This window comes from Gallus gallus, chromosome 1, assembly GCF_016699485.2.
Source record: "Gallus gallus isolate bGalGal1 chromosome 1, bGalGal1.mat.broiler.GRCg7b, whole genome shotgun sequence".
NCBI lineage: Eukaryota > Metazoa > Chordata > Aves > Galliformes > Phasianidae > Gallus > Gallus gallus.
Window position 1 is genome coordinate 25,465,361 of NC_052532.1, and position 14,150 is coordinate 25,479,510.

At 35.3% G+C, this 14,150-nt stretch overlaps 1 protein-coding gene across 1 annotated transcript in view; it reads left to right on the top strand.

Annotated features, from left to right (window-relative positions):
- TFEC (transcription factor EC) overlaps positions 1–14,150 on the top strand; it is a 62,052-nt gene that overhangs the window by 21,970 nt on the left and 25,932 nt on the right. The window contains 3 exon segments of the mRNA NM_001006229.2: positions 7,105–7,110; positions 7,112–7,356; positions 9,447–9,542. Coding sequence (NP_001006229.2) covers positions 7,105–7,110; positions 7,112–7,356; positions 9,447–9,542 — 347 coding nt within the window.

The following is a 14,150-nucleotide window of genomic DNA, read 5'->3' on the forward strand; positions in this document are numbered from 1 at the left end:
TATCTCTGATCTTGTTCAGGGAAATGCTAGGCTTAGTTTTTTTACAGTACACATTACACATTACACAATTTACTGTGATTTAAAGAAGAGTTAACCACACAATTAATTGTTTTCCTAAATTTACCTTCAAATTACAAGGACTCTTTCTTATGCTCATGTCTTACAACTGGATACTCTACTGTTGTACCATGTTTTGTGCCAATGATTCCTTTCACCTGAAGTGCATGTGACAGAGATAGCCACTTTTAAATTAAAAATATATATATTTATAGTATTTTTTCTGTAGTATTGTAATAACTGAAAATGTACATATATGCAGCTGTCTAAGAATGGAACTGTGAAATTAATATGTTTTGGCATTTTTTAATATAGATACAACAGAAAATATCTTGGTTTTCATAATGATTGGCAATGAGAAAGATAATACTCCCATGCTACCCTATGTTTATAATTATCTGCTAGTTTTGGACATTGATACGCTAAAGCACAGAAAACAGTAGTCATTGTTGAAGACAAGGCCTTTGTCAAAGAACTTTTAAATGTTTCCTCTTCAGTCTCTTCACCCTTGAAAGAACATTCATAAGTTCCTGATGAATATGATGTCAAAGGTTAAACAAGATGAAAAATAGTGCATTAGAGTCACATGAGATCTTTTTTTTTAAACTTGAAAGCTACTGTAAGGCATCAACTAAACACACAGCTCTGAATTGCCAGACTGGATGTCTTTTGCTTTGTATTCTCTCTTCATGCATATTAATGGAGGTCTCCTCTAGTCAGATCAAAGTTCCAATAAGAAAAATATTCACATTAAAAAATTAATTACAGTGTTTAGCTTAAGTAATTAATTGACATAATCACACATGCTTTTATATACGAAACATTAAAGTGAACAGCTACATTATTTGGTGATAGTTTTCAAGATTGAACAGAAGCGTATAATTGCTAAGTTGAAATTTCATTTTGTTATGAAATAATTTCACAAACATGCTTTTCTAAAAAGTCTAATAGAGAAAGCAGGACAAACAAACAGTTGACGTTCGTTTGTAACAGAAGTTAAAAAGGATAAAGGATTATTTCATCATGAAAATTGCAGAATTTTTTCTAACTAAAAATCCAGTTGAAAGTTGTCAGAAATGTCTGTATTATGGCTGTTTTTCTTATCTTAAAATGGAATTAGACTTTTTGGGTACTTGCGGAGCATTTTAATAATTAAAGAGTTCATAATTAGATGCTTATGTTCTGGTACAGTGACTGAAAAGAACATGAAGTGCCATAACTCAAACAATTTCAGAGAGATATTGTGTTCAGGACATGATAAATGATATGATCAGTGTGAGAAATTTTACTTCAAGAGCAGTTAAAAACACTGGAACAAATTAACATCCAGCATAAATGAAGTCTACTGTTCTGTCCAGCATATTTTGACTTTATTTAAACATATTTTTTCTAACAGACATTTAAACATTTATTAAATTCAGAGTGAATTTTCATTAAGTTGATATTGTAATAACCAGTTCTCAAATCCAAAGTTCTATAAAATTTAAACAAACAGAGAGCTATTAGACCGCTCATTTTAATTCCTAGAAAATCATAGGCTATTGTGCTCCATTCAGTTATTAACCTAGTACTCAAATTTGAGTCCAATAATATTTTTGACAAAAGTATATATTGGATTTGGATAACGCATCTCTTCCACAAAGTCACTGAGACTTAGTTTGAAGAAAACAAAATTTAGAGTATTTCCTTTTGAATATTTCACTGTCTATTCACTTAATTTCCAGTGTGACCTTGCTTAACATCAGCCTGTGGCCAGTGGCTTTTTCCACACTTTGTGAGTAAGCTTAAAACCCCTCTCAGATTCAGCATCCCACACTCATTTCACAAATTTTAGTTTGACAGCAAGAAAGTAGTGGTTTTTCTTTAAGGATTCGTTGAGACACTTTTCTTACTCTTCAAATGCTTCTGTAGCTCCATTCTGTATCCTTTCAGATTTTCAACTATGTTTTAAACATTATTAGAATAGGCGTATTTGGAGGTTCCATACCTGATTAATTCTGAGCAGTAAATAAAAGCAGAGTACAGTCAGGCTCCTATTCACTACTTCGTTTACATCAAATTCTCCATCCTGCTTTAACATCATCTGGGCACTCCTGCTGAGCTGCTGGTTTGTTGCTACCCAGATTTGTTGCTTTCAATTTTCCATTCAGTTTTTTCCAGTGTTGCATCCTATACATATATTTACATATATATATATATTTTCAGAATATGCATATTTTACTGACTTGGAACACATTTTGTTTCAAGCAGGTCAGTAGCTGTAGAAATACTGACAGAAATGTTGAATACTGTGAAGAGATCCCTTTTTCTGATGCCAGTCATTTGCTGATTGCTTTATTATGCATATTCGTTAGCCAACTCTTAATCCAGTTAAAATACACTTTGTTGATATTGTGTAGTGCTATATTTTTAATTAGAATATTGAATGATACTACGTCAAAAGACACACAAAAATTGAAGTGTACCTACATCATTACCTTTGGCAACCTAACTTGAAATCTCATCAAAGAACAGAAGAGGATTTGTTTGACAAGGCTTATTTTCCACAGAGCTATGTTGACTAGCATTAATTATATTCCTGTCATTTAATAATTTATTAATTGAATCTCTTCTCAGTTTTCCCTTTATTTTTCCCTGGACTGATATTGGGCTAGCACACTGCGAGTATCACCTGCATACCCATGGTGGGATACCAGTATGGTATGTGGCACTGCTACATACTGGAATATCGTTGGCATGATTCATGCTTTATTTAAGTCTCCTAAATGTGCACTTTTCTTACTTTTGTCATACTATTTTTTTTTTTTTAACTGATGGAAAAATCTCATCAGCAAATGTGGAAGTAAAATCATTGGTGTAAATATACTGAAGACCTAGTTATGATACTGTGGAATTTTTAGAAACAAAAGAAAGAGCAATGTGAGTGTGGGAAAAGATATTACATAACACTACCACAGTTTTACAACACGAGGACGTACTCAGATTAGAAAGTGCAAATGAAGAAGTTTGACTCTTTCAGTAATTCTGAAAGGCAGTTATGTTCCTGTTCTCAGAATTGGCTTGTCAGAATCAGAGTCATAGAATCACACGGTTGGAAACCATCACTTATCTGTATAGATTTGTCGCCTATGTGCACACAATAGGCAATATAACTTCAGGAGCCCTTGGCAGGAAGGTTCAGACCACTAACTTTGCTGACAACTAAGCAGATGTGTCAGCAAAACAGCTCTGTCCTGGGCTGTGTCTGAGGCTCTTCTCTCCCTGCAGTCAGAATCTGCCTGGTTCCTCAGCTGGCCAGTGAGTCCTTATTTCTGCTTAGGTTTCCCCAGAATCAGGCATATCAAGGAGCAAGGTGATCTATTTCACAAAAATTGGGAAGACATAGAGATGATTAGTAGCAAATGGTCTACTGAGAACTGCTTATTTTGTTTCAGGAACGAGAACCCAGGTTCCACAGAGACATTGGTGGTCTTGATTCTCTGCCCTGAAAAACATCTTGAGGTCTTCCTTTAAGGTGTTTTGCTTTAAATAAATTATTAATATGATTATTATATAAGGAAAGAAAAAAACAACAGAAAAAAGCACCTTCTCTGACAAAATGTTACCACTGACTATAAGAAACTCCTTAAATGATAAGGAATTAAAAAAATTTCTGCTGGAATTTCCAACACTGCTGGAGGATACTGTACTGGGATTATTGGGCAAAATAGGGGGATGCTTTTACCCTGATATCTTTTTTTTTTCTCCCATTTGTCAGATAAACAGAGACCTTATTTGGTAGATTTAAGATATGTTCAATGCCTCAAAACAGCTTAAAGCATGTATACATAGGCTCTTTGTCTTGTAGGACTACTTACATGTGGGAGTGATATTTCAGCTATCTTGTTTTTCGCATTTATTTTACTGATCCTCTAACCTGAATATTTAAATGCTACCAATTCAAAGTTCCCTATTTCTAGATTTATTGTCTTCCTCAAAAGATCAGGGCCTTGTCCAGCCAAGGATCCCCAAGGATGGAGATCTTACAGCCACTCCAGCCAACCTATGCCAATTCTTAACTACTCCTTTAAAATGATTAAAAGAAAGCTCTAAATCAATAGAAAGTTTATTGCTTGTAATTATGGTAAAAGTTATTTTTAAATGTTTATTTCATTTAAAGCATTCAGAAAACCTAGACTGAGCTTAATATTACTGAATAAGATAATAAAAATTCTCCAGCACACAATAGCCTGATCATACTTGATAATTGAGAGGTTTCATAGAATTATTAAGTTTTGAGTTTCCTCTCCCATTTCACACATGTTGTATGGGCAGGAGCTGTCATTTCTAATTTCCAGAGAGCTTGACTTTGCATTCTTGACATTCCTTTAGCATAACATGACTTTTTCTCCCCATTTATTATACATTAGAAATATGACTGTAAAAATAGGAGTTCAGTTCTGCTTTGCCTTTATACAGTGATTTGACTTTCAAAAGGTCTTGACTTATTATTATTGACATTGACTTCGCAAAGTTATTTAGAAATAAAATTATGATTAGGGATTGCAACTTGAAGTTCTTTTTGAAAATCTAGGCATAGATCCCCTTTTAACCCCAATGGAGCTGTGTTAAAATGTCTGCATTTTGCATCGTAAAGGGCATAAAGAGGTTTGCAAAACCATACCAAGAGGTCCTATCAGTGGAGTTTAATTTTTTTCTTGTTTGTGAAAATTGAAGACACTACTGACAGGATCTAAGCACTGAAAGAATGTCGGATCAGATTAATGCTCTTAATAATAGTGATTTTTTACTTGATTTCTTTCTCAGAGTAGTGGTTCACCAGGCAACCTGACTGCACAGACTTTCAGTCTGCCACCAGCAATCTGGAGTCCAGAGAAAGTAAAAAGCAACCCACTTTTCAGCAAATCAATTTCTGTTTAAATTTCTGTCTGTAAGCAAAACTTAAACAAAATAAAATCCCAAACTTTTAAACAAAGTAACATAGACTTAAGATATTGCAAATTTCTTATGTCTCCTATTTAATTTGAAGTTATACAATATTCTGGATTTCTTGCTTCAGGTAGGCCTGTAGAAATTTTAAGAAAACAATTCATTCCTCATTCAAGAGAAAAAAGCAGATAGGGTAAAATGCAGTAATTATATTTGTAGTCTGTGCTTTGATTCTGTCCCATTTGTACTATCCAAAGAAACTGTGCTTTCAAAGCTGTTAAGATTGGAGTGTTCTTCATTGCTGGAAAGAGATCTTCATTGGTTTGGGCAGGGAAGGTCTAGATTATAGGTGTGTTCTGTGACTTCAGAATTCAGTGCAAACAAGAAGTATCTGTGGGTTCTTATGATACAGCAACAGAAAACAGGTTTACAGCAAATTCCTTCTATACAATGGGACATATATTCTATCTTTCAGTGCCTCAAACTAATACTTTTGTTAAACTGACATGATTTCCTTTTAGTATTCTAATTTAGCAAGCAGCCTGATTGTCTAACTTTCAGTGTGAGCACAAACCTTATTGAAGCTGAAGAAGCTATCATCCTTGCTAAAAAATGATAGAGCTCAAATTAACTCTGCATTATACGCTTCCTAGAGTTAGTGTTGTAGACACTAAGTGAGACAATGATCAAGACAAATAATATTATAATCTGAGTAAATCTCAAATGCACATTTAGTTCTTTCTTACAAGGGGTGCATAGCTTCCTAACATGAAACAGGGGACAATCTAAACAATGTGTTTAATATTTTATATTACAGTTTTACTGGAATATTGTGACTTTAAGACTTGCATAAAAATAATTAATATTATATTCATTACTGTGTGGCTTAATCTTTTTATATGACTAGAAAATATAAAGAAACATAGTTAAAATAATTTTAGACACGCCACTGTAACACAATTAAAAAATAAAGCAACTACTGTGATGTAAAAAAAAAAATAGTTAATTTAAATGTAAACCCCTTCTGTGGACTATTTATCTCTGTCTGTGTATGTTAGGAGATTAAAAAGAAGTTTGTTTAAATGACAGAATTTTTTGAAAACAAAATAAGGGCTGCAGAGCAAGTTGTACTATTATTTAACAAATATTAACCATGCTTACACAGAGGCCATTTAAGAAAAATTTATTACAAGAAATCTGTGACCAGTCATGCCATAGCTAAAGGAGAAAGTCACCGAGCTGAAATGACTGGAGTTTGTGTATGCAGTGCTCCTCCAGTAGTTAAATTGCAGGAATGTGACATTGATCTGAGATGAGAACTGTTTGAAGTAGTAACTGTCAATCTTTGTAACCAAAGGACAGCCCAAAGTCTGACTCAATTAGCCATTTTGGCATGACCGTTTGGTTTATAAAGTCATACCAACTCAAAAAGTGATCTGTCCTCAAGAGGCACTTCACGAAAACTGTGTTGTTTGAAGATAGTGAATGATCATCTAGGGCTATATCTTGTACTGTGCATTTCTTTATTTTTGTTTTATTTTTGTGAAAGGGTAACAATGCCTCATTTAACTGACTGTACTTATAACAAGGTGAGCCTAATGTGGGTTTAGGGATAAATGAATTCTGTTGATCTTGAAGTTGTTTGCATTATGTTGTTCTTTATATATTTATTTGCTGTTTAAGTACAAAAGTGTAGTTACATTGTGATAGTAACTTTAGAGTATCTGTGTGTGCTTGTAGATTTGATTGCAATGATCAGGGATTCCAACAAAGATCAGTTTTGGATGGGAAAAGAAAAATGTGTAGTACACTTCTTGTCTCTTCTCAGGGCTTTTTATGATCAGGCAGTTGGACTTGATGATCTTAGCGTGTCCCTCCCAGCTGAACTATTATTTTCTATTCTATTACTTGATAATTATTCATAGGGTTTATTCCCATATATACAGGCAATTTAGCACATAAGAAAGAAATTTGTAAGTGTGTAACATTTAAAAAAAGATTTGAGATTTATAATGATTCTACCCAGTGATATAAAAACTGATTCAGTTGTCTTGAAGTTTTCTGTCATCACATCGGCAAATGCTTGAAACTTTAGCAATTCTTTCTATTTCTTCCCAGGTACAAACACACTTGGAAAATCAGTCTAGATACCATATCCAGCAAAGCCAGCGGCACCAGGTGAAGCAGTACTTGACCCTTGACACCAAGCTGTCCAGCCAGACTCTCTCCCTGTCCCACTCCCACACAGTCCAGCCCACAGGAGTGACCTCTATTTTTAGGAACGGACACATGCCTCCAGTCAGTGATATTGGCACACCAGAGAGTCCCGTGACCAAGCTGCTGGCCCTTGGAGGAGAACATGAAAATGCGGTAGGGCAAAGCTAGCAAAAAAGGATGGGGAATTGGCATTGCTTATTTCTAAGAAAATGTGACAAGATTCACCTTGTATTCACTGTGGGCAAGAGGTGATTGTCTTCACTTTCATAGAGCCTTCAGTTGCAGAGCATGTGCCCCAAGTCCTTTCTGATTACATGAAAAATTCCCTTGAATGCCATGCAAATAGCTTTTTGCAAGATCAGGGTTCTAAACTATGGCCAATTTAAATGCACAGTTGTATCTTTTTATCTACGAGGCATATATTGCTGTAGGTTTTTAAATCCATACCTAGCAATGCAAACCTTTTTTTCCCAGATAAGAGTTATTTCTGTCTAATATTACTATCGTAGCTGCATAACAAAGTTAAATACTTATTAAAGATGTAACTGAAAGAATCACTCATTCATTTTTCGGTTAGCTGATATATTTATATGTGGGTTATCTTGGGTAAATTGGTAAAGATCTGCTAACTTTAGTGCCACCATCGATTTTAACAGAGGTACAGCTATTATACAATGTCAGATTCTCAGACAGTGTGAGATGTAGATCATTATGGCTTTTAATACTTCAGTAGATTTCAAGAGATAGTGCATATTAGGTAAAAGGAGAATTCCTGCAGAAATAAGAAGTGGAGGTGCCATATCGTAGCTTGGGCATTAATAGAAGAGTCTTACAAATACCCCGTGACCAATCCGAGCAAACTTGGATGCCATACATACTAAGTATGAGAGAACAGAAAGATAAAACCAGTACTTGTTGGAGGGTTCATTTGTGCCTCCTCTGTTCTTCCTATGTAGACAACTGACAATTAATGTCAGAATTATGGATTATTTGAAACATTACTCTGCAAAGATTGTTTTAGATGTCCTTCATGGTACTCTGTGGCCACCTTTGTACTGGCAATTAGAGTGTCCTGGAACTGTTCTTAAGTACCTTGTATATCTGAGCAGGTACAACTGTTTCCTGCACTATTACAACTCTTTATCCTCCAGAGCAAAAACAACTGCTTGCAAAGAACCTCTTATTCCCTCCTGAGCTGTTCCTGTTGGTATTTGAGAAGGTGATAGTTGGAATAAACCAAAATCCTTGTGGGGATCATTCCAGTCACACAGCAAGAAAATGAAGCGTTCAACCTTTACTGCCATACTACAAACATCTGCCTCTGATTCTGTGGGTCAAGTATGTAAAATAGGAGGTATTATTTTCAGAGCAACCCTCAAAGCCATGCTGTGTCATCTGACTTAGAAAGACTATTGAATGGCTCTGGGCCTGTGAGTGATCCTGGTCTGTGCTATGTAGTGATATTTCTGGTTGTTGCATGGAGCCTGCTCCATTTCCTTCAACTATAGCTCTTCAGACAGCTCATGAGGGCTGCTAGAAAGATTGCTCTGGCAGACAGCAGAGTTAAGAGTGACAGATTCCTTACAGGAATGTTTTCCAAGTTATTTTTTGAAAGAAATCAGACCAAAATTATAATTGAAAACTCACACTGTGCCTCATCCAAATATATGTGTCTGTAGATTTGCACAATATTTACTGTTTCACCTCAAATAATTATATATTCCATCTGCTTCAGCAGATTTTGATTCAGGCTAGAACAAAAGTGGGTCTAGAAGGCTGGTTAGAGAAATATCCAGTGTACTGCCAAGCACAACACAAGCCTCTGCCTTCTGAATCTTGGGAACAGTGTGTAGTACCAAATCTTGAGTGACTCATACTCTTGCAGAAGCACAGGTTCCTTTCAGTCTTCCTGCACCAGTGGAACAATACACTGAATATGACACATTTGATGACGGTGACAGCTTAGCAACGTGCTTTTGTTGTCTGATTTTGGTGTTGCAATAAGGGGTTAGGAAAGAAGAGAGAGTTGGTGGCTGTGAGGAAAGAAGTTATGCTAAACCACAAAACTCTAAGAGAATTTTAATAAGTGAATAATTTGTAGAGCACTTGAATTATTTGAATTTTAAGATATAAACTTCTGGAATTCTTAATTGAAGTAACAAATACAATTATATCCATATATTTTCAGAATAATATTTTCTGCAATAATAATAATTATTGGCCTTAAAATATTATTTTACTAGATGGAAGAGGTTATTGAAGACATAATCAATATGGAATCAAGCTTTAATGATGAAGGGATAGGTTGCTCTGAAACGCCTCTTCTGATGCAACGAACTGTAAGTATTTTGTGGAATTTAGTCTTCATATTTATAATACAGAAATTCACTGAGCTATTCAATTGCACATTACACCTCAGTGGACAAAGCAGTGTTATCAGTAGATTATTCTCCTTTCTCCTTAGCTACCTGTCTTTTTGTCAAGAAATATTATAGGAAAAGATTTCAGTGTGGTGGAGGCAGAGGTGTTCTAAGAGTTCTGGTTAGCTACTGGAATATGTTGAGAACTTGTGGTTCTAGCCCAGCATCAGCTCTGGTGTACAGCTGTAGTTCACATGCTACACTATGAATACGCAGATTCTCTGTACTCTCAAAGGCCTTAGAAAGCTTTGCTTAAAGGCTCTTCTACCTTGTCTTAAAAATAAATAAATAAATAAAAGCTTGGCCATGTAGTGGTACCTAGAGTAATGTATTTACTTCAGTGGCATGTACTGAAGCAAGTGTTGCCCCTATTAGTTGGTTTTCATAAAGAGAAGTTGTACTTTTGCTGAGTAATATTAACAACAATGATGAAATGCTTTACAGTAGCAAGAATAAAAAATTATTATTGTTCTGTGCCCTCTTTTTTTTTTTTTTATAAAAGAGTGTCAAAGGATTGACAAATTTACTCAAATTTTCATACATGATACAGATTTAAAGAGAAAAATAGACCGTTTCTAGACACAAATGCTCATTATCATTTGGGAAAACAGTGTCTATCAATTTCTTTTTCTGGTTACCAAACATCATTGTCTACCAAAAAGTATATTAGAAGATAAGATCTCTGAATCTCCATGTTGCCCACTACAATATCCAGTTTTAGTGGCAATTAATAATTCCATAAATACCCGGCATTTGCATAGCAGTTACAAAAGTAATACAGTATAATTTTTACACATCTCAGTACAGAACATAGAAAAGAAAGTCTCCTTGGGGACTGAATTATTATTTTGGTTGAAATTACTGTGAAACATGGGAGGATCCTTTCAGGAGTTGTATTATGGACTGGTGATGGGAAGCATGAATTCTGGGTTTTGAATTGGACTTGCACTCCCTCAACACCTTTTAAAACTGGATGATATAAATCTACCCAAATTCCAGGTTCATTAGTCTTTGCCTTCAGCCATGAAGGACATACACCAGTGAAATATATTGAATACTCTCTTCCTGAAGAGCAAGGTGAGATGTAAGGGCTTTTAGGCCTAATGTACATTTTACTTTCAAAGATTTTATACTCCTACAATACCTGTGTGTCAGGTAATGATGTACTGACTTCTGTTTGTACAAAGGAAATCAACAGGTTGCTAGGTAAACTGGAGAACAATGCATATTTCCAAATATCTCTGTTCAGTAGTGTGGCAAAATTTAGCCTGCCTTCAACAGTGCATGGAAACTGTGCCAGAGTGGGAAGAGTCAAGCAACATCTCTGCCTTTGCCTCTTCCATCTTCTCTTTTGGCAGTGTTCCCTTCTCTAGCACAATGCTGAAGTGTCACATGTTAAATTTTACATTCCTTGGATTACTACAATTGGTGCAAAAGTGTCTCTCTAAAACAGTGATAAAATCAGAGTGTCCTGGTTTTCTGAATATGGTAGATCTTTTCTTCTTTCTTTTTCTTCACTTTTCTTTCAATTTCTTTTTTTTTTTTTTCTTTGCCCCAGAAATCTTTAAGCTTGACACAGCCAAATTTCTGATTTTTCTCAGTAGACAGTGGACAGTGGTTGGGATTAAGGACTTCACAGTGTTATCCATTGTGTGTTGCTATGAATTGATGTTTGCATTAGTTAGATGCATCCATGTACCATTTTAATGACACATTAAACGAGGACATTGAATTCAATGAGACCACTCATGTGAATAATTGCTCAGACTCAATGTCTGACCCTGAATTAATGAATCATAGTCATGTATTAGTAGAATCAGAGAAATGAAAACAAGAACATCCCTCCATCTCTTATTAAAATTATAGCTTCTAAAGACAAGCTACTCTGTCTTTTATTGTGCTTGGCCTAAAATTCACAAAACTTCTTGGTTTTGATCAAGAACTTAAGAATTGTTCAAAATAGGGAATAGCCTGTGCTTCTCTTTCTCTTAACACTACCCAAATACTATAAACTTATCTTTTAAAATGACTTAGAAGTTGAGTTACAAGATAAGATTAGATCCACCCCATGTTCAAGAGATCATTCTTTTGAAAGTATTTGTAAACCCAGTTATACAGCTGTCTAGAAAATACAGCTGAAATTATATGATCTATTACTTAAGGAAGATATTTTGTTCACGTTGAAAAATGTACTTGAAGAGTAATAAAGCTGTAAAACAATTAGAATCTCTACTTTTAATCAGGTTTAAGTGTTAAGAAAAAAATAGATTTCTCTGCTGAAAAGGTCTAACATTTAATAAAGAAAACTTGCAATTGAAATAACACAACCAAATTATAATACTTTTCCTAGTTTCAACAATTCACTCTTACGGAAGTTTGCTAACAGTCAGTAATATACATAGCCATATTGTAAGAAATTCATTTCTGTTCTAAATAATACATTTAGAATGATAGATATCTTCCTGACCTCGTATACAACACTGCAAAGTTTCCATTTGAAATGAATATATGAGTGAATTTTTGAAGGTGAATAATATTGTTTATGGCTGATATGTTAACAGATTTTTGAAAAGTAAACATTTTTCATTTCCATCAAAATTTCATTCTCATTCAAAATCCCAAGTATCTTCAACATTCTACTGTGAATTTAATGTTTATTAAATTACATATGCTCAGAACATATGAAATGTAGATGTACAGGTTTGTTAATGTAAAACAAATATGACATCATCATTGAAAGTTTAGAGTAGGTAACAAAAAGCTGTGGTTCACATCCTTTTTAATACCTGAAGGAAAGTGTAGGAAACATGCTGGATCAAGGGAGATATGGAGAGCATTAGTCACAGTGAACAGAGCCAGAAAAGAACAGAGTTAAAAAAGAGCATATCTGTGCTTTTCAGTATTGGATTTGACACTGTGTGACCCAGGGAAACCTTTTATTTTTACTAAATGCTGTTTTGTTTTGCTAATATGTGTATACAGCCCTAGGACTCACCAGAAAACCAGTAATTTAGCAAACACAACAGTCATCTCTGTGAAAAAGTTTGGCATTTTCCCAGGGGTTTCTTTCAGAAATAATTGCTGTATCCTAGATAACCACTGTGTAGATACTGGGATAATGATCACTACTTGACATGGAGTCCACTAAAACGTACATCAAAGGCATTAGGATATTTACTGATTTATAGTGAGAATAAGATGAGAAGATACTACAGCTCTGAAAAACACAGACTTCTCCTATGGCACTATGTGGGACAGTGCTAAAAATGATTCAATTTTGTGAGCATATCCAAGGATTATAAATTGTCTTTTGTTCTGATACTCCAGAATAGAAGACCTTTTAGAAGTGTTCTTGAAGGGAAACAAAGAGGCTCTGTATACATTAGGTGGATGGTGGTGAGTGAAGGAATTCTGCTTGAGGGAGAGCACTACCATAAAAATGGTCTTGAAAAAATCCCCAGCAATGGCCCACTAATAATCTGTTGAATCAGGTGAGCTAACTGTTGCTGGAGTAGTAGGTATGGAATGGTTAAACAAAATGGAAAAAGTCCTTTCAGATTACTTGGGAGAAAAAGAAAAGCTTCTCCAGGAAAAAAAACAAACAAACAACACCTCTTTGTTGATTTGTTTACCATGTCCAGTACTAAATAGAGTACAAAAAAAAAAAAAAAAAAAAGACACACAAACCAAAACAAGCATCTGTTTCTCTGTACACTGAAGTTATCTGTTTTGCCCAGCAATAACAGGGATAGTTATAGTTTGTCCATAACCTGATTCTTCCCAGCTTCCACCTTTCCTTTGCCCTCCCTCCCAGAACTCAAGTGGCTGCCTGTAAGATAAAGGGGGCCTCCAGTTAAATCATTAAAAGATGCGTATGATGTTCGGAGCAAAGCAGTGATAAAGTTAAGCTCAGCCTTATCAGCCAACCTCAAAGGGTTCTCCTTCCATTCCTAGGCCTGTGATTGTAAACATGTGGCTTCAACACTGCTTTACTAACTCACTTTCTGCTTTCATATTTGCTCACCCATAACTAAGGATTCACTGACTGAGGGGGGAAGAAAAAGACTTGGGCATCCTGAAAGGCACGCTTTTGCTAGCTGTTAGTTAGTAGGGCTGAAGTGGCATGCTTCAGGGACCAACAGCACGTGGGAACAACAGTGCTGTGGGGATATGTTGGCTTGCAAGAGAACACCTCTTGAAGGGTCCTGAAAGATTTCATGACTCCATTAGCATTACTGCATTTTGTATGTTCGTAGTACACTCTCACTGAGATTGGTCTGCTTACTCTCTGCTTTGGAGACAGGTCAGTTGGGATTGTTCCACTTCTCTCACAGTTGCAGGAAAACAGCTTACATAAAAGATCCTCATTTGTACTGTGGCTCACTTGTGGCTTGACTTTGGTCAGCTCCTTTGGCATTTGAAAAAATCTTGGGATGTGCAAGAATGGGTTAGAAGTTAGATCAGGACAGAAGAGGCTGGTTGTTTTCCTTCTCTAATATGTATGATTCTGTCGACTACAGACAGTTC